The sequence below is a fragment of the Musa acuminata genome, chromosome BXJ1-2 (assembly GCF_036884655.1).
Source record: "Musa acuminata AAA Group cultivar baxijiao chromosome BXJ1-2, Cavendish_Baxijiao_AAA, whole genome shotgun sequence".
In the NCBI taxonomy this organism is placed as follows: domain Eukaryota; kingdom Viridiplantae; phylum Streptophyta; class Magnoliopsida; order Zingiberales; family Musaceae; genus Musa; species Musa acuminata.
The window spans coordinates 22,783,193-22,803,063 of NC_088328.1; the positions used below are offsets into that span (position 1 = coordinate 22,783,193).

General features: G+C 42.8%; 3 protein-coding genes across 4 annotated transcripts; all 3 read right to left on the bottom strand.

Moving 5' to 3' along the window:
* Positions 1-558: 558 nt before the first annotated feature.
* Positions 559-5,056, bottom strand: LOC135599003 (probable diphthine methyl ester synthase). Its single transcript, XM_065093624.1, has 7 exons — positions 4,826-5,056; positions 4,627-4,751; positions 3,651-3,880; positions 3,200-3,239; positions 2,786-2,877; positions 1,918-2,158; positions 559-860 (listed from the first exon to the last, which is right to left on the bottom strand). Exons 1-6 carry the CDS (start codon positions 4,973-4,975, stop codon positions 1,971-1,973), a joined length of 825 nt encoding a protein of 274 aa, XP_064949696.1. The 5' UTR covers positions 4,976-5,056; the 3' UTR covers positions 559-860; positions 1,918-1,970.
* A 201-nt stretch (positions 5,057-5,257) lies between these two features.
* LOC135598997 (magnesium-chelatase subunit ChlH, chloroplastic-like) lies at positions 5,258-10,390 on the bottom strand. Its single transcript, XM_065093604.1, has 4 exons — positions 8,524-10,390; positions 8,292-8,374; positions 6,398-8,200; positions 5,258-6,314 (listed from the first exon to the last, which is right to left on the bottom strand). Exons 1-4 carry the CDS (start codon positions 10,373-10,375, stop codon positions 5,460-5,462), a joined length of 4,593 nt encoding a protein of 1,530 aa, XP_064949676.1. The 5' UTR covers positions 10,376-10,390; the 3' UTR covers positions 5,258-5,459.
* On the bottom strand, positions 10,344-19,392 carry LOC135599000 (phytochromobilin:ferredoxin oxidoreductase, chloroplastic-like). Of its 2 annotated transcripts, none has more exons than XM_065093615.1 (9): positions 19,143-19,392; positions 18,118-18,237; positions 15,142-15,236; positions 13,121-13,214; positions 12,880-13,011; positions 11,967-12,071; positions 11,429-11,479; positions 11,157-11,325; positions 10,344-10,482 (listed from the first exon to the last, which is right to left on the bottom strand). In XM_065093615.1, exons 1-9 carry the CDS (start codon positions 19,233-19,235, stop codon positions 10,466-10,468), a joined length of 876 nt encoding a protein of 291 aa, XP_064949687.1. In that variant the 5' UTR covers positions 19,236-19,392; the 3' UTR covers positions 10,344-10,465. The 2 variants fall into 2 exon arrangements, with proteins under 2 accessions (XP_064949687.1, XP_064949678.1); XM_065093606.1 differs by lacking the exon at positions 10,344-10,482 and adding an exon at positions 10,740-10,788.
* Between the last annotated feature and the right edge of the window lie 479 nt (positions 19,393-19,871).

Here is a 19,871-nt window from a genome sequence, read left to right on the forward strand (position 1 = left end):
GCTGATGCTGATGCTTTATGTATCAACTTTCATGGAAATGTCAAACGTGCAGGTATAATAGCTCCTCCGCTGCTATGAGAGGCGAACGAAAAATAATTTGTGAACGATACGGCGGCGAAGTCGTTTGATGCGCCACCAGATATATATGGTTGTCCACAAAGTTTCATCGAGGATGGCAGAAACGTCCAAAGAAGCATTCGTTTGACCTTTATGAACTCATTAAACGGTAGTATGACAGCTCTCTGCAGTTTATTCTTCCATTGCTTCTGCTTCTAATATTTTCCTTGCAGAGTATTGAAACAACACTCTCCGTTACAAATTTTAGTGTAAAATATATATATTATACAAATATATATAGTCTCATATTTATGTTAAACAAGTATATGAAAATATACAAGTATATATATATATATATATATATAGAGAGAGAGAGAGAGAGAGATAAACTGCGACTCATATACTGCATCAGAGAAAGAAAAGCAACTACTAGAACAATTGTCTCATGATAAATTTCATGAATTGATGTTAGAAGCAACTAAAATTTCAGACAACAAACAATAATACTGTAAAAAAACAATCATATTACTTGAAAAATTGTCATACTGCACTTGACAAGATGTAATCAGTAAAATGTCTGAGATAAAAAGTAATCATATAGTGAATATAAGTACATGACGAGGCATAATCATATTACTTGAAAAAGACATTCAACAAGTGTACATTACCAGATGTAATCAATAAAATGTCTGGATGAATGCATAGTGGTACATGGTGCTGATAAAATATCTATCTTTTCCTGGATTATCAAACAATGGCACAGTGCTCCCCTTCCTTCACTGTGTGCTGGCGTTTATATCTATCTGCAAGTTTAAAAAGCATTTAGAAGGTGAAACACAAATTGAAGTGGCATAGAAACTTTGGGTTTATTCATATTTTGTTGTTACCATTCTACCTCGAGCCGAAGGTGGACTAAGATAACTGTTCTATATGCACTCTGTAGAAATTATCAGTGTGGTTTTACAATTTGTTGAGCTTGATAGCAAAGAGAAGAGCAAATTGTAGATTGATAGCAAAGTCAGGTGGACAATCATACCTTATTAGGGGGCAGGTTGGTCCCACAATCTAACATTTACTCCCACAATTTGAATAAGCAAATGCAGGGGATAAAAAAAAACTATTATAGATTAAGCTCTTTCATCTATTAAATGACAATCATATAGTTAAAAGCTCTCCCATATGATATGCCACACCACAGTTAGGTGGTCCCACTAAACAGAATGGAAACTCATGGCCAGAACCACCACCATAAGTTGATACCATGAGGTGATAATTTATACTACCCCTGTCAAAGCTCAAGCCCCATTAATCAGTCTGAACTAATAAAAAATAGCAATAGTAAAAAGTTCCTTAGGGCCCTCTATTTTGCTTGATTTATCGAGGCATGGCAGAGGCAACTTTGTCAAAAGAAAACAAGATCTTTCTGTACCACCAAATTTCAGAAAGGAGATTTTTACGAGGCTGTGTCAAGGAAAATGATGTCTAATATTTAGTTTGCTGAGTGTTTACAGGAATGCTTATCCGGCGCTGACAAGTGACTATCATAATTCTTTACATGTTTACCATACTGAGTCATTAAGATTGGTCTCTGAGGAGACATCCAAGTAGTTAGAGCATGTTTATAATACTTATATATGGAAGAGAATTATTTTAATGGAAAACAACAGGGTTGAACAGAAACAGAAGTATTATGCTCAAGCAAACAACTAGCAATGACCAACTACTACAAAAACTTACATTAGAAGTCCTTATACACAAGTTGACGGAACTGAGAATTATCATTGAAGAGAACTAGATGAAAATAGACGGTGCTAATAGAAGAGTAGTATTGCGCAACTATAACTTGATTGTTATGCATACCTGTATGTGATGAAGATGTCTCATCTCCTGCCAGGAATTAAATTTTACCCATTTCATGACTTGATTGAATAGAATTCTAGCATCTCCTCTTCCACAGGGTGAGTCTCTCCTACTATAACAAGGCAGTGAAGTGGTGGACCAAAATCAATATCAAGTAATTCTTTCATTGATCCTGCAACTATCATCTGATCATCATTACCAAGGCGAGCGATTCCTACACATTTTGTCTCTGCATTGTAAGCTGGAAAACAAACAAAGTATTACAATCTGATCAATATGTAGGCATTCCATAGTCTACAGATACTGAGATAATTAGGAGCTAAAAAGCCAGGAAGAAATAAGACAAGGGTTTCAAACTTTGTTGCTAAGAGAATTTAAACGGCATGTCAGAATGGATAACTTTATCCATCAAGATACTTCAGGTCATGCAATTGCTTACTGGACAATTTGTTCTCATGCAGCTTGGCATGTAAGGTAGGTTAATCATTACATCAGAAGGAAGCATATGTAAGCAAAGCTTGATCGTTTGAATAAGTTGGTGATCACAGGTGTGTAAATTGATTTCTAGAGTATTTAACAGTTGAAGTACCTCAGGGAATCATTCAACTATTAAACCAAGCATGCTGGCATGTCTATTATGGATAACTCACATTTCATGCATTCTTTGTAGTTCCGATTGTAAAAAGATAAATGCATGACTGTCAGCCACAACAAATATGATAGATAGTATATTGTTGCCTGATCAGTAATTTTATACACCAGTAGAACTTTTTTTTTTCAACCAGACATAGCAAAACAAGACTCCTAGTGAACAAGCAAAGAAAAAAGGCATGAATATAGAACACAAAAGATGCACACTAGTATGTACCAGATCCTCCATTAGTCTCTTCAACCTCCAAGAGTTGATTTATAGCAATGTGGATACTCATATATTTTGGTGGTTCGTAACACTTCCGTCCTCTGGAAATTCAAGAACCAAAAGCCAAAAGAATATTAGGGAAGCCTCACCAAGCTAAAAGTGCATATGAAAAATAGAATGTTGTTTGTGCTTAGGTGCAGAAAATTAAAATCATTTAGTGGGTTACTCCACCCACACGAGTGTAAGAAAGAAGATCAAGAAAGACAAGGGACTAAACGAGAAAACTTCTATGCCTGGAACAATAACCCTATGCCATAATCAAAACAAGTGTTATTAACTTCAGAGTTCAGACAATAAAAAAATTGCTTCAGGAACGCAAATGATACGATGTTAGAGAAAAGATCAATTCATTTTGCACTATACCTGCACAATGACTCCAATGATGGTTCCTTAACTCGTATATCTGCAACATTCAGAAATTGTTATGAGAAAATTGAAACAGATATGGCATGTAACGTGTCCGAGTACACCCCAAGAAAACTTTACAAAATGCTCACCACACCCAAATCAAATTCCAATGTATGACCGAATTGACATAAAAACACAGGCTGTTGTGTAAGTATTTAATTAACACAGAGATGATGCAGGTTACCAGGCTAATGGCCTCAAATCTCTACTCTCAGTTACTATCTAGTTCTTCCTTTTCCTTGCTTACCATATAGCCTATCTGCTACCAGTACTAGGCAGTATAAACTAAAAAGCTTTTTGAAGTGCATACCAACCTTCTAGGATATATTCAATTATCAATGATTCTCACCTTGCACATTAAAAAGGCTCACTAAGTCAAGAAGGATCAGAAGTATACAGAACTCACCTAACAGGCAGAGTGTATGCAAGCCAAGCTGTCGATTTTTTTGAATCTTTGGATAGAAACTATCTGGTCTCCATGTATCTGTAAAGAACGGTATGGAAATTGTCTCGCCATAGTGGTAAAGTTGCAAACCACAAGCTCCAATCGCATTCATAACTGATGCATTATGTATCACCTTAACTTTCAGCCCCATCTTTTTTGCCCGGACAACCAGATCAGTATGGGTCGTTGCTCTGCGGTAAATTTCAGAATAATTCTTTAATAGAAGTACAACATAAATTTTCCAGTAAAACCAAAATGAACATCAAAAAGCCAGCCAATATCCAATGTCAATGGAGTTGGACAGTTCGAATTACAAGATGATGCAAGCTAAAACTTACAAGGACCACAGTCCAATCAACACAACTATTTTTATTCTTTGTCATCTATTGGTATAAAGAAAAATTAAAAATCAATCGCCAACTATAAAATTCTCATGCAAGCACCAACAATTCACTTCCAAAGACACCCAGGTACTCAAAGATATCAAGTATATTACTACACTTTATGGATGTTAGAAATCAATCACCAATTAGCACACAAAACACAGAATAACCAAGAGCAGGGCATCAGAATAAAACTTTTTAATCGATTAGTTGCAGCTGACAAAACTACCGGTTTCAGCTGAAACTTAAAAACTTGGCTTAAATTCTCTGGTTAATGTAATGGACGAGTCCGAAGGAATAAACAGTAGCCAGGGCAGATATAATAGTGCAGGAAAGAACAATAAGATGCGTCATTAACCGAACATGAGACCAACAAGTACATATCTAAAACATATAAAGTTCTTCGGGCATAATTATGTATCTCCTGCATATAAAGAAACTTTCCCAAAAAAAGGAGAAGAAAATAGGGCAGAGCAAGAACTTCCACCTTAGGAACAGAGTCTAGTGGATTTACTAGTGATGGAGAAAAAAAAGGGAAAAAGCAGGAACCATACCCGAAAGGATCTCCAACAACCAAGAAGGCAACATCAGAATCAACAGCTTCGGAGAGGATCTCATCAGCCCGCTCCTCGACCATCTCCCGGTCGGCGACCACGACGTCCCTTCCGTACAGTTTCTCCTGCAAAAGGATCGTGTTTCAAGCACACTTAACCCTCACCGGACCACGGAGGCAGAGAAGAAGAGGGTCCGCACCATTCTGGAGAGGCCATCGGAAGCGAGGCCAAAGGAGAGGAGGGAGGTGTAGGCCTCCACGTAGACCTTGTGGCAGCTGCGGACGGCGTCGAGACCTCTGACGGTGATGTCCCTCTCGTCACCCAGCCCCAACCCGATGATGTACAGCATCCTCCTTCCCTCTTTCACCTCCTCTAGGGTTTAAGACCTCTCACAGGTAATGCAAGTGATCGAAGGCGGTTAGGGTTTGGGGTAGGAATTATTATTATATTATATAATAATATAATATTAAAAATATTCGGATCCGGATTCAACTAAACCGGGTTGGATAGATCCCATTTCCGTACCGCTTTCGTACCCGACCCATTAACAATCCGAAATTATCGAGGCATTTGTACATGTCGGTATAGTACGGAACGCAACTCAGCGTATTATACCCCTCGCACCAATCCATTGAAGATTACGCTTATGGACATCATCATAAATAGGCAATGTGGGAGGAGAGTTGCAATTACACACAAGCATGGCGATGGAGACTTCCCCTGCGGAAGGGCTCAACAGAGCTTACAAATTACGTGTAGGAATGCTACTGATCAGATGGTGATGAAACGGCAACGGAGATGGCCGAGGAAAGGAGGGAGGAAGCTGCAAGAGTTCACCGCTCGATGCCTTCGATCTTGTCCTCAATCTCCGAGTACAGCTGCCGCAAGCGCTCGATGTTGTCTTCCGATGTCTCCCAGTAGCCGCGGCCGCTGGCCTCTAGGAATGTCTGCACCAGCTTGCGGAAGGAGTTGGGGTTGGTCTCCATGAGCCGGCGCCGCATCTCCTCGTCGTTTATGAAGGTGGTGTTGGCCTCCTCGTACACCCAGTTGTCCACCTGCCCTGAGGTGGCGCTCCACCCCACCGTGTTCGTCAGCCGCTTCTCGATCTCCCGCACCCCCTCGTACCCGCTCGACATCATCCCCTCGTACCACTTGGGGTTGAGCAGCTTCGTCCGCGCGTCCAGGCGCACCGTCTCCGCCAGCGTCCGCACCTGCGCATTCGCCGTCGTGGTGTCCGCGATGTATGCGCTGGGCTTCCTCCCGTCCTTGCGCAGCGACTGCACCAGGTTCGTGGGGTCCGAGTCGAAGTAGTGGCTCACGTCCGTGAGCGAGATCTCGGAGGAGTCCAGGTTCTGGAAGGTGGCGTCCGCCGTGCTCAGTGCCATCTCGAACGCCTTGCGCTTCTCCGTCATGCCCGCGCCCGGCGCGTCGCAGTCGAACGCGAAGGACTTGCGGCTCAGGTACATGTCCTGCAGCTGCTGCTCGTCGTTCCACGATGAGTTCTCCACCGCCAGGTTGACGTTGGAGGAGTAGGACCCGGAGGCGTTGGAGAAGACCCTGGTGGCCGCCTCCCGCACCGGCACGCCCAGCTCCGAAGCTTGCTGCAGCGCGTGCTTCCTGACGTAGTTCTGTTCCTCTGGCTCGTCCAACTCCGCCACCATCTTCACCGCCCGGTCCAGGAGATTCATCTGCAGCGACATCAGAACTCGGTCACAAGCACATCCCCGGCACCGACCGCATCAGTTGTTCGGGAATATCCATGGATTCGTACCTGGTTGATGAAGAGGTCACGGAAGACGCCGGAGCAATTGACGACGACGTCCACCCTCGGCCTGCCAAGCTCCTCCAGGCTGACTGGCTCCACGCGGTTCACGCGGCCGAAGGTGTCGGCGACCGGCCTCACACCGATCATCCAGAGCACTTGAGCCAGCGACTCCCCGTAAGTCTTGATGTTATCCGTGCCCCACAGCACAAGCGCCACGGTCTCGGGGTACTTCCCCCCGTTGTCCGCCTTCTGCCTCTCCAGCAGCCGGTCCACCACCACCTTGGCGCTCTGCAAGGCTGCGGCCGTCGGGATGGCCTGCGGGTCCAGAGCATGGATGTTCTTTCCGGTCGGCAGCACCTTCGGGTTCCTGATGGGGTCGCCGCCAGGCCCAGGTTCGACGTAGCTGCCTTCGAGAGCTTGCTTCAAGCTCGCCAACTCGTTGTCGGCCACGACAAGCTTCAAGCACTCCCCCAAGAACTGGAACAGGGTCCGAAGCTTCTCCCTGTCCGCTCTTATGAACTTGGTCTTGGACAGGTACTGCATCCACGGCTCCACCAGCCCGAAGCCGAGCACCGACGTCAGCTTCTCGGCCACGTCCACCACTTGCCCTCTCTTGTTCGTCGTCCGGTCCACGAAGGCCGAGATCGCGCCGCGCGACGCCTCTGTTATCTGCCGGAGGAGCTCCACATCGGCCAGTATCCCTTTGTCGCTTCCTCTGTAGACGTCCTCGATGTTCCTCCCCACGGTCTCCGCCAGTATGCCGGGCAGCGAGTATATGCCATCCTCGGGGCGGTCGAGCGCTGCGATGTTCACCAGTGTGGCCACCGCCTCCATGGCCGAGGGAGGCTCACCGATCACGTGGAGCCCGCATGGCAGCAATCGAGATTCTATCTCCATGATCTTGGAGTACACCTTGCCCACCACGAGGTCCCTCTCTTTGGCGGAGATCTCCTCCCCTTCTTCCGGCAGAGCCACATCCTTGTCAAGGTTGCACTGCTTGGCGGTGCTGATTATGGAGCTCACGATCTGAGGGCCGCGCCCGGTGTCCTTGAGGGACTGGTAGGACGAGATGAGCTCCGCGAGCTGTTTGAGCCCCTTGTAGAGCCCGGCGTTCTCCGCAGGTGGTGTCAGGTAGCTGATGGTGTTGGCATAGCTTCGACGCTTGGCGATGGTGGCCTCGGATGGGTTGTTAGCCGCATAGTAGTAGATGTTAGGGATGTTGCCGATGAGGCTGTCGGGGTAGCACACGTCGCTCATGCCGACTTGCTTCCCGGGCATGAACTCGAGGGAACCATGAGTGCCGAAGTGGAGAACAGCATCCGCCTGGAAGATCTTCTCCACGAAGGAATAGTAGGCTGCGAAGCCATGGTGAGGGCTGGCGGACTTGGAGAAGAGGAGGCGCATGGGGTCGCCCTCGTAACCAAACGTCGGCTGCACCCCGATGAAGACGTTGCCGTACTGCTTGCCATAGACCAGGAGATGCTCGCCATCAGAATTGAGATTGCCAGGGGGCTTCCCCCAGCTCTCCTCCAAGGCGGAGGCGTAGGGGGTGAGGGCTTGGTATTCTCGCACGGTCATCTTGTGAGCGATGTTAAGGTTGGGGCTGCTGAACTTGGCCTCCTTGTCATGGATGACATCTTCGATCAAGGCTTCAGTTGTATCAGGTAGGCCATCGACATCGTAACCATCTTTCTTGAGTCCCTTGAGCACAGAGAAGATGGAGGAGAAGACATTGAGATATGCTGCTGTCCCAACGTTGCCCTTGTCTGGTGGGAAGCTGAAAACAGTAATTGCCAGTCTCTTCTCCTCCTACTCCACAAGAACACACAAACATAAGCCGATGAAACATGGGAACACTTCATCACAGATTCACTGCAGTTAAGTGGCGATGTGAACCGACCTTAGATTTCCTCTTTAGCTCAGCCCACCTGATGGCCCTTGTACACAGCTGCTCCACCCTCTTATGCAACGCATGCGACTTCCCTGTCACCAGCATATCAATCGTCCACGTTTAGCCTCACAGAGGACATCAGAATCAAACGTAAAAATAGGACATCAGTCAAGTAGGTTCTGACACAACAGAGGACGCAGGAAGAGGACAACAGAGCAATAAAGAAAGAACAGAGCTGAACCTGTTCTTGCATCCCGGCCTGAGAAGACGATGGGTTCCATGCCACCGTCGAGCTCCGGGAGGGCCACCTGCAGCGCCACCTGAATCGGGTGCAGACCCAGGGTGCTGTTGAGCCACTCTTCGGTGGTCTGGAACACCAGGGGAAGCGCCACAATGTACGGGACATCGAGCTTCCTCAGTGCCTCGATGGCCCTCGGATGGTCTTGCCTCGCCGGGCCTCCCACGAGGGCGAACCCGGTCAGGGACACCACGGCGTTGACGAACGGCTTGTTGGTGATCGGGTCGATCAGGTACCTCTCCGTGGGCCCTGAGAAATCCAGCCCGCCGGCGAAGATTGGTATCACTTTAGCACCTCTGGCCTCCAGCTCCATGATCACCGCCACGTAGTGCCCGTCGTCGCCGGTGACGATGTGACTCCTCTGAAGGACCAGCCCAATCACTGGCGCGTTGGGGTCCTTGAGCCTCTCGTTGGCGTCTCTTCTTGTCCCGTACCAGTTCAAGTACTCCTTCGCGTCGTCGTACATTGCCGGAGCCAGCGGGTGCCATATGCCACTGTCCAAGAAGAGGACGGGATCGGCGTACTCGATCTTGGTGCCCTTAAGCGCCGGCACGTACGAGCCGGCGATCATCTTGAGGAAATTCTGGAGATTTTCCGGCGATCCTCCGAGCCAGAACTGCAGACTGAGAATGTAAAGCCGGGCATCCTGAGCCTTGTCGCTCGGCAAGTACTTGAGAACCTTGGGCAGCGTCCGGACCAGCTTGAGCATGCTCTCCGCGAACCCGGCGGACTGCTTCTTTCTCTTGAAGAGCTGGAAGAAGGGGCTCTTCGACTGGCCCAGCTGCGACATGCTGAAGGTGCCCAGCTTGTTCAGCCGCATGACCTCCGGCATGGAGGGGAAGACGAGGACGGCGTCCATCCGATCCCTCTGCTTCTCCACCGCGTCCTTCACCTTCAGCGCCAGCTCCTCCACGAAGATGAGCGAGCCGATGAAGATGTTGGCGTCCTCGAGGTCCTTGCAGAAGGTCTGGTAGGTCTCCTCATCCCGCAACTCCTCCACCAGGTAACCCACCACCTCGAACGACGCGTGTTGGCGGCTGCTGTTGAGGGACCTGACGGCGGCCGACAGCGACGACTGGTACTGGGCCTCCAGGACAACGTAGACGACCTTCACCCTGGGGAGGCCCGGGTTGGAGTCCGGGAGGATGCGGCGGACCTCGGGGTTCGTCTGGGTGAAGAGGCCGTTGCCGACGGCGGCGCAGCTCACTCCGAAGCTCCGCCGGCCGCGGGAGGCGTGGCCGAGCTGCTTCCTCCTGGGAAGGAAGGAGTGGAGGAAGACATTCTTCTGGACGACCGAGGAGAGGCCGTCCGATCTCGTTGCTGCTGAATTGCGTAGGGTGGAGAAGGGGGTTGTCACCAGGGACGACATCGAGTAGCGAACTGATCCGTGAAACCCTTTGGGTAGCAGGCGAGGACGGATGTAGATGGTCTGGTGGTGTTCTCTGCCTTCCCACCGAAGCAAGCAGGGAGACGAAGGGACCGCCCGCGACGTTATACTCTGCGGCGGGAGTGGGTTATGTGGAGGAGAATTGGGGCGGTCGCTGTGGCGCCTCTGGTGGTCGGCTCCGAGACGCGTGTCCGCGACAGGAACAACGAGGGAGTGGGCAAGCGAGTATCCGCGCCGATTGAATTGTGGGGGGTGCGTTCGGATTGCGTGTGCCGCGGCTCGGGCTCTCATTGGCCGGGATGGATTTCGCAGTTCCAGCGCGGGATGAGGGAGGCGACCACGATAAGCTTTCGTCGTACACTTGGGTGGATCTTTTTGGGATGTGCTGTGTGACTCTGGTTGCGCCATGGGATACTTTTGCCCGGCTTGCCCACGTGGAGCTCCCTGGTCTTTTTGCTTGCGGTATCTGAGGACGGCTTCTCTGGCTTGTCCGATCCATCATCGGACAGTCGTCCCTGTTCATAAAGAATGTCGTCAGGTTGTGGGTAAAAAGGTCGTACTCGTTAGAAGAAATAACACAAAGCATTGCGAGATGAAAAACTAACATTTGGTCTGTCATTGAATCTAAAGTTAGCTTTTTTGTCATGACAATAGTCTGCCATTTAACTTAAGTGAGGTTAGATCAGGGCCAGGGTTTATATAACTTGGGTCTCAAGTAGAACATAAAATGGAGCAACCCATTGGTATACCGTTTAGTCTAAAGCTCACCATCCTGGCACACTGTGGTATCAACCTTCGGTCTCAAGTAGATGGTCTCCCATCTGTGCCAGCAAATATGGAATTTAGATACTTCCAAGTTTATAACGTTTTAAACACAAATGAGCATACACAGCAGCCAAATGAAGTGGTTGATAATAGCAGCATATGACATTCAAGCATGACAATATCATAGTAGCCGCAGGAAAAAAAAAAAAAAAAGAGTCTTCCAGAAAACAAAAATACATTATTGAGTTCATACTCTCTGTTTCCATACGTGGTGCAAATTTGGACAGCAATTTTTGGCTAGGATTAAAGAAAAGCCTAATTCTATGGCAATAATTAACACAGAGTTACAATACTACGAAAGTCATCCAGGCCTAAGGGACATCAAGTTTTAAAAAGAGTGCCAAACATTATCCAGAATGATTACCAACGAATTCTCCATTCAGATCCCATGGGCGTGTCTCGTAGGACTTTCCCATCACACTGCGCTTCTGATTTATTGTCCCGCTGTCACATTTATATTCAGGGAAGTAGTCCAAGAATGTCTTTGCTCCGAGTGAATCGACTCCGTCGAAAAGAAAACGCCACACCAGCTCCTATATTCGATAGAGAAAGGAAATCAATGAAGTCCTTCAAAAAGATATGCTGCAACAGTGGCAAAGGTCACTGAAAGAACTGATGCAGTTTCAAGAAAGGCACCTTTGCAAGATTTTCTCCGACCAACTTCTTCAATATTGGGTGTCCAGGGTCCTGATACACAGTAATGGGTAAGCCAAACAGAGTTTATTGAAAATGATATTGCATTCTATCTTTTTTATGCTCCAGATGTGAGGCAATGCTGGTCCCGTAATTATTTCGTGAACCAAAATCACCCCCACAAACAGAAAGAAAAAATATATTATTAGCATTACATTGATTCTGTGGTTAAAATTGTTTTTCAGAAAATGTTATCAATTAAAACAAAGAACATGAATAATAGATGGCCATGAAGATATTGTAAGATATCACAAAAAAATGCTGTGAACAATATATGTTTATCTTCTTCACTTTTAGGATAAAAAATGACAAATTCTGTTCCTGCAAAAACACTGCCCTATTGGTAATATCTCCATAAGAGAGAATCAGATCAGCACAAACAAGTTGCAAATGAGCAATTCAACTTCGCAAAATACTCGTGACCTTTTCATTACGTATCTCAAAACTAAAACAAGAAAAAATTGCAAAGCATACAAGACACCTTTTCAGCTCTCCACGTAAGATACTTATGCTGTGCTTCACGATTCCGATGAATATGACAAGCAGATGTCTCTTTAACTGCTTCATCCATCAATGCAAGCCATGCCTATCATGAAATAATTATTTTCAGAACCACATTACTTTTGGTTATAAGCACCAGATGTCAAGAGATAAAACAAAAGACTTTTAGCTACAAAATCCAAGCGCCTTCAAAAGTACAAGAGACCTGATGTGCTGGTATGTCTCTCCATGAGAGCATCTTTGATTACAATAAACATTTATTCTCAAGTTCACATATCTAGTTCACCAAATAATAGCTTGTCATATACAGCATAGTACATTTCTCAAAGTAGTTTCATATCTCAAAATAAAATGTCATTTTAAAGTATAGGTAGGATATCCTGACCATTGCCCAAAGTTATACCGCAGTACCAAACATAACTGAAGTTCAATCAATCTTAGACCAATTGGATAATGATTTATCTGGGTCAAGTCAAGTTAAAAAAAGAAGAAATTCCGGTAACTGGTTAACCAGTACAGGTAATAATAATATCAGACTATATGCCAACTTGTATTGTCCAGTATCACCAGAGGATATACTAAAAAGGATAAATACCAAATGAAACCAATCTATATGGTTTGGTACCGATCCATAGTCAGACCAGTATAACTGAAGTTTGATTCATTGGAAAGTAGCAAGTCATGTATGTAGTACTTCTATGCTTTTTTTTAAATCAGTAGCACTTTTATGTTAATTAAGTTACCATCCGTCACTATTTTGTGTTAGCCTATCACATGGGAAAAATTATGGCAAACATAAAATCCTTCTTTGGTTTCAAGCCTTCTAAGGATAAAATACTGAAATTGTTGAACTATTTTTCTCTTTCATAAGCAAGAGAATGAAAATTTTGTACCTTAAAGTAATCCATGAATGCAGAATATAGAACATCGTGCTTGAATTGGCTTGAAGTGAATCTTGTCCATATCACAATTGGTGAGAAAAATCTCAAAGATTCGCCTGTAATATTGCCTCCCCATGGCAGAAGCTGCATTTCCTCTGTTTAAGATTTGAAGCTATATATATAGCAATCATAATACAAGCATCTGAAAGTATCACTAAAGACTCAGTAACATGTAAGTAACAAGTTTTAGTACCTCAAAGTATTTCTTGCCAAGAGGCAGTAACTTTCTATAATACTTCTCCTTGTAGTCTGTATGGATGGTGACATCATAGAGAGGGTTAAGATCCCTGCAAAATTTCCACTTAAATATAAAGTTTAAGGCACATCATGGAAGCTCAATAAAAGCTCAGGAAGAGAACGTGGTTGTTAATTGATCTTATAGTCATTTCTTTGTTTTCTTCTCTTAATTCTCTTTTCTTCTTCTCCCATTTTCTTGGCCTTAAGAACCAAAATCTCTACCAGTTTCATAATGGTTTGAGGGTGATATGCAAGAACATAATGCAACGATTTGAACCAAAAATTCTTTCACTGTAAGATGACCTTTTAATAATTGGTGGTTAAATACATGCCATGATCAAGTGCTATGCCTGCCCATATCACTCTATCTTGACCTGTGACCCAAGTTCCATGTAATAACTTACAGTACATGTATATCTAGGATTACTGTGATATGTGATACTGAATGTAGAAATCGGGATCTAATCTTGTAGATAATAAAAGAATTAGCTCCACAATCAACCCATTCTATTTTTAGCAAAACCACTGAATAATAAGAAAAATCAAAGTACATAGCTTTCTGGATTCAACCACCATCGTTTTTAACCTAATTTATTACATTTCAAATCATTGGTTAAATCATATCATGATGGCCAAACAGAACCCTATCCATTTAACACAAACCATGCCAGACCTTGCATTATGCATGTATCACAGCCTAAAGCATTCCACGTTACAGTTAAGTGCTATCTTCATTTCATGCCAATATAGTCATGCTAATGACATGATATATGGAAAAAGTAAATGATGAAACAGAGAAAAGAAATAAGAATATTGGAAAGCACTAGTTACAATACATTTATTTTTAGTCATCCCCTCAGCAGCCCCAGTACGGCCACGTCTACAGGAGAGTTAACTAGCCAATATGGGTACCCAATTGGAGAAATGATGCCCATCAATATTTGACTAGTCAACCAGACTAAAAGCATTATATAGGATTGGAGCTTGATTGATCTAGCTTGACTTTTCTTATTTGTAGTTCTAGTTCAACTAAAGGTGGTCAGAGCCCTATCAATCTACCTTGAAGTGGATCAACTCATAAAAGACAAGTGGACAGATCCCCCTATTGAAGTGTCACAACCGGGCCTGCCATAAGTTACTAATTAACTTGTTGAATCTAAACTACCGATCCAAAATGCTTAAGTCCAATTTAATAATAGTAACTCATCTAGTTCTTATAACTTCACTCAAATCTTCAATCTTCCCCACTTAAGAGCTTGATGCCCTCATCAAGGAACATATTGGATGTCTAAAAACATGCCTCAATATCAAAGCTTAGCATATAATATACATGATGATTGACGAGAGTTTTCACATTTATAGTAAGTCAAAACTCCAAAATACATAAATATTCCCAGTACTCAACATGGCCAAGAGCTCTACGCATATGATATATGTTAGGACAAATGTGTAGATGTCAGACACTTGTTTCAAGTAACCAACACTTGTAACCATGTATCCAATAAGGAGGATCAGTGTCCAGATCATGACATAGACCAAGTATTTTAAAGCATGCTTTGTAGTCTGGAGAACTTCACTGTAATTTCCTAAGAATCAAAATATGGAAGATTGAATAGTAGCCTCTGAGCTAGCTGGGAGATATATCAATATGCACAGTTGCTTTTACCATGCTTAGTTTTAACAGCATAATAGGCTTTACACATTATATGTTCATTAGCAATCATAATATCACATATGATAGACTGGATATGTAAAAATAAAATGGTTAAAACTACCCATCTAATTAGTCCCTTACCCATGAAGACTTCAGCACCATCAATTGATTGGGTGCTTAGAACAAAACAGGAAATCTTTTACTTAGCATACCAGTCAAAAGTAACCAAAAGTAAAACCAGAGAAGGTGCAAGCATTAAGAACATGAATCTTATTATCTTCAGCTTAGAGAGAAATAAACATGGTCAATAAAATGTAACTCACAAGACGACGATGTTCAAGCTAGCATTGGTAAAAAAATTAGCGCAAAATATAGGAAGATCAAATTCTGGCTCAGGGAACACAGCAAAATCAAGAACCTGCCAGAGAAAAGAAAAATAAGTAGCAGAAGTACCATAAAAATTATAAAGATTTACAATCCAATGATCGCTTCCAAAAAGCCTCTAAATGATAGTGCATCTGATATTTGGGATAAATTTCAAGAATTCTTTTGGGAAAGAAAACTCCTTTTTTATCTTACTAGATACAGTAGTCTAGCAGTTAAAGTACCAGGCAACTTAAAAAAGTCAAGGAATTACAAAAATAAAATAAAATAAGATAAACATCATTTGAACTTCAAATGATTCTAGCAATGGTCCTTAGGTTCATCAGATAAGTATCTATAATACCACAATAACCCCACACTTTCAATTTGGAAAGGAGTATATAATAAGCTAAAGAAAATAAATACAATCAAATCAAGTGGTAAAGGCAGGAGTTATGATGTGAAATATTGAAGCTTATAAGCTGGAGCACATCCAAATGGTATTATGTATGAATAGATTAGTTTGTAAAAGCTGACACAGAAAGAAAGCTATCTCTCTCTATCATGGTGCTTTAATTGATGCTGGTGACCATGACAATCTAAGCCAATTATACTCATCAAAATCTTTTTTTTTCACCAGACATGCCATCATGTTTAGGAAAAATCCCATACGTTGCTATGACCAGCATGTGACTGCCACACAATAACTACCATGTTATGCCTATGCAAAATAAAAAAAGCACAAAAAGATTAAAACTGACACTGCAATTTGTTTCAAAAGTATCCCAGCCGTGCAAGGTATACACAAAAAATTACAGGCAGTTTTTAAGGCAAAATATTTGAATAGTAAAAGAACTCATCAATTATGAGTGTTAATAAGCAAGGAAACCCAGAAATGCAGATCTAATTTAGTTATGGATTGAATAATACAGGTGGGTGTGGCATGGAAAATAAGGCATCATATGCGGCAAGAATTCAAGCCCACCAGAGAAGCTTGCAGGTCACGTTTAGGGGACATAAAAGATCTTGACCAAATCCACATAAGATATAAGAGAATAAAGTGCATAAAATGAACAGATTATGTACAAGGAGAGAACATTTCTGATAGAGTAACCCATAGTCTACAGCAAAACATTTTTCTTTACCATGGTAAATTTGGTATAATATCATATAAAGAAGCTGGCCTACTCACATATCATGTGATTTTCAACAACCATACTAAGCTAATATTGCCAAATGCTAGGCACTATAAGATGCCATAATCCTGTATTGCCTGAGGCACCTGCCTGAGCAAGCTAAGATGCTTATCCTACAAAATACAATAATGAAAAAAAGAAATTCAATCAAAATATGAGTTTATACAATATCATATGCAAGATGATTACCACCAAAAACACTAAATTACATATGTCTATCCATCTATAAAGTATTTGATTAATAAAATAATAATTAAATTGGTCCAGAACCGAAAAAACAAACATCTAACAATCCAAGAGATTCAATTTTTCTGTCATTCATATAAAAAATATTTAACTCTTGCTTTATTTTTGGAGGACATTTTTTTGTGTAAATGAATTTTAAACTTTCCAACTTGATGTTCTCATACTTGAACTTTCCACCCTCAGTAGTTTTGCAATAAAACATTAAGTGACAGCACTAGGATCTTTGGATCATTTAAATAGTTGTACCTTCATCCTGGGTCCTTTTTAATATATTTCTTATGATAATTCCTTTGGCAGATCTTGCATTGCTATCGTACTTGAAATGTAGTTTGAATTGTTATATTTAGTTTGAATTGTTATATTTAAGTAATAGTTATCAAGTGATGGAGAGAGTGCAAGGATGCAGGAGAACAGCATTGATGGCTGTCGGCTGTAGAGGAAGGAATAGAAAGATGGCAATGGCAGTGGGCGGCTGCAGAGAGGGAAGATGAGAGAAGAGGAAGTGAAAGAAGAGGGAAGAGAAGGTGGTGATTGTGGGGAAGCATGCCTTCACACAAGGAGAGAGAGTAAATGGGGAAAAGAGAAAAGGGAAAAGGAAAGAGAGAAGCAAGCAGAGCACCCACAGAGAAAGAGATAAAGAAAATGGAGCAAAGAGAAAAGAGGAGAAGAGGAGATATATCAGACAGAGAAGGAAACACAAGCAGTGGAAGAAATGCTAGGGTGAGTGCAAGTGTTGGGAATTCGCAGGAGGGCAAGGGAAGGGAATTTGGGTTGGAACCAGGTTGGGTCCAATGTAGAAACTGTGCTACTCGCTTGGGCAATGCCCAGTTGAAGGTGTCTCACCACGTTCCATAAAGATGGTCGAGCCTCACCTCACTTCACTCAAGCGGCTACACAAGCACCTAAGTTCCTTTTGATATCACGAACTAAAATCACCTCAATATATAGACCAACAATCATCAAGATAGCTTCTTTGCAACTTAAGCTCTTTTTGTATTCTACGTGTAATAAACCACTGGAATTTGGAAATGTCGAGTGAATTTTCTTATTAATGTTCAGTTTTTCCTAGTAAAGCCTATCTAAATCTAAACATCGATCCAGTACCAGTTTTGGCAAATGGTTGGCATCAGTGGACCAGGTGGAACCTTTTAGTAATACCTACTTTAGAAACCTTTTAGCAACTCAGATATCTATTTAATAATATTGTATGATGACATATAATTCAGCAAGCAACCAGGCACCGATCTGGTTCCCTTATTCGTTTGACACGATTCTAGGTCTGAGTCCTTGTGGAGGTGGGTGCCTCATTATTCAAGCAGGTAAATCCTATTGTTGGGGGATCACTCCTCTATAATTCTCTAAAATATATAACTCGTCACCTCTATCAGTATATGCACTCTTTAGAAGAAGCTTGATAGAAATAATATGTTTATTCAAAAGAGAATAAGCAGAATAACAAGGTTCATTATGAAAAATGTAAAATAGGAGGGGTACCTGCATTGCACGATTCCCTTCAACTGTCAAACTTCGAACAAGTCTAATTTTGGGGGCACAGAATGAAAGTGTACGAAGTACAGTATTGTTGTCTTTGGACCTTAGTAATCTGAACTTTTCCTGATAACATGATAGCAAAAAGTAAGCTTTAGAACAAAGTTTTGGACATCCTAATGAAAGATTGAAGATATAAGGTAATGAAAGCATCAACAAGAAAATTTGTAGAATTATATCAGAGATTTGGTTTGGTACCTTTTACCTACCTAAAGCAGAATATTCCATTATTGTAAGTTAACTAACACTCGTTTGTTTTATTTTTTGTCCCTTTCCAATGGATTCTCCCCTCTTTACCAGCCAAAAAAATTATACCAAATACTAAAGTTCCCTCCAAAATAATTTTAGAAGTTGGCATAGCACAAAGTTTAGAGAACCAATACCAGGTGATATGCCAACCAAATGATGAAATTTATGTTAAAATTAAAAGTGAGTTTAGTTGTCAAGGAAAATATTAGTTCATCAATAGCATGAAATCTAGACCAAACTATTTTCTTTTAGCTTGTCAAAATGTAAATCAGAGGTCCTTCCCCACATTTATTTGGGCCCAAAAACATGCCCAAGTTCCAGTCCATACAGTGTCCAACTTGTTTCATTGTTATTCGCGATTTCACCGTCTCTTCCATCTGTCTATCACTTGGTAGTCAGCAGACTAACTCTCGGCTTAAAAGTGCTCTCTTCCATCTCTTTATTGTTTATATAAATTAATATCTTGATGCTATAATACATGGTAAGGTCACTTCTCTCCTGCCTCACATTCTATAAGCAGCATATGCTACTATGTTAGAGACACAAATTCAAGATATTCTTCCATTCGATACCAAGATCTAATATGCTGACAGTTTAGCATCAAGTAACATTATTGTCTCGAAACTATTATTTCTACTTACAGAAACACAAACAATCTCTAGAGACGACACGAGAGAGACAAGGGAACAGATGATGGGGTGGGGAGGGAAGAGCAAACCGACGTGGGATGGCAGAGGAGCGAGAGCGGTGCGAAGCTTGGTCTCCTGGAGCGCGAAATTTACGAACTTCTGATAAGAAAAGGTAGAGAGATCCATGGAGACGCCAAATCCCCGAGCCGAAGCCTCCGTTCCTGCTACTCCGAGAGCTTTGCCCTCTGTCGATCACACCAACCTAGGCGATAAAGCAAAACCAAGTACATCCAAACCCAACCCGGTCATCCCACACCCCCTTGTCCTAACTCGATCCAACCCGAGGCGACCGCTGACTCGAGTCTCACCGTCGGAACCCAACCCGACTTCGAAATCGTGATTCGTTAAGCAAAATAACACCGGCAAGCGGGATGTCACCGAAGACGATGATCAAGATCCAAAGCCACGATATGGGGAAGACAAAAAACATCGATCTTTCAAATTCCACCAGTTGGAAGGAAATGCCAGGAAGTGGATCGAATGGCTCGCATAAAAATAAATAAAACCATGGAATTATTCGCAAGAAAAAGGGAAAAGCATCGTACTCCGAAAATAAGAGAAGCATGGATTTAGCAATAAGAGAAAAAACAAGAACACCATATGATAAAGAACATTTAGTCTCACGTTAGTTAATCAAGTGCTCATAAGTTCGTCATATCTTTCTTACCTTCAGAATCGACTTTTGAAACTCCCATACTCCGAAAATGATAAAATTGTACGAATATATCTATCATCCAAAACAGATAATTTCTCTAGAATAAG

Coding starts and splice junctions, on each gene's coding strand:
- LOC135599000 (XM_065093606.1), bottom strand. CDS start 19,235: ATGGATCTCTCTACCTTTTCTTATCAGAAGTTCGTAAATTTCGCGCTC. Junction 11,480..11,966: donor TTACGTGGAGAGCTGAAAAG/GTGTCTTGTATG, acceptor ACTGTGTATCAG/GACCCTGGACACCCAATATT. Junction 10,789..11,156: donor TCTGAATGGAGAATTCGTTG/GTAATCATTCTG, acceptor TTGCTGGCACAG/ATGGGAGACCATCTACTTGA.
- LOC135599003 (XM_065093624.1), bottom strand. CDS start 4,975: ATGCTGTACATCATCGGGTTGGGGCTGGGTGACGAGAGGGACATCACC. Junction 4,752..4,825: donor CCGATGGCCTCTCCAGAATG/GTGCGGACCCTC, acceptor ATCCTTTTGCAG/GAGAAACTGTACGGAAGGGA. Junction 2,159..2,785: donor AGAGACTAATGGAGGATCTG/GTACATACTAGT, acceptor TTTGTTTTCCAG/CTTACAATGCAGAGACAAAA.
- LOC135598997 (XM_065093604.1), bottom strand. CDS start 10,375: ATGGCGCAACCAGAGTCACACAGCACATCCCAAAAAGATCCACCCAAG. Junction 8,375..8,523: donor AGGCCGGGATGCAAGAACAG/GTTCAGCTCTGT, acceptor TGCTGGTGACAG/GGAAGTCGCATGCGTTGCAT. Junction 8,201..8,291: donor AGCTAAAGAGGAAATCTAAG/GTCGGTTCACAT, acceptor CTTGTGGAGTAG/GAGGAGAAGAGACTGGCAAT.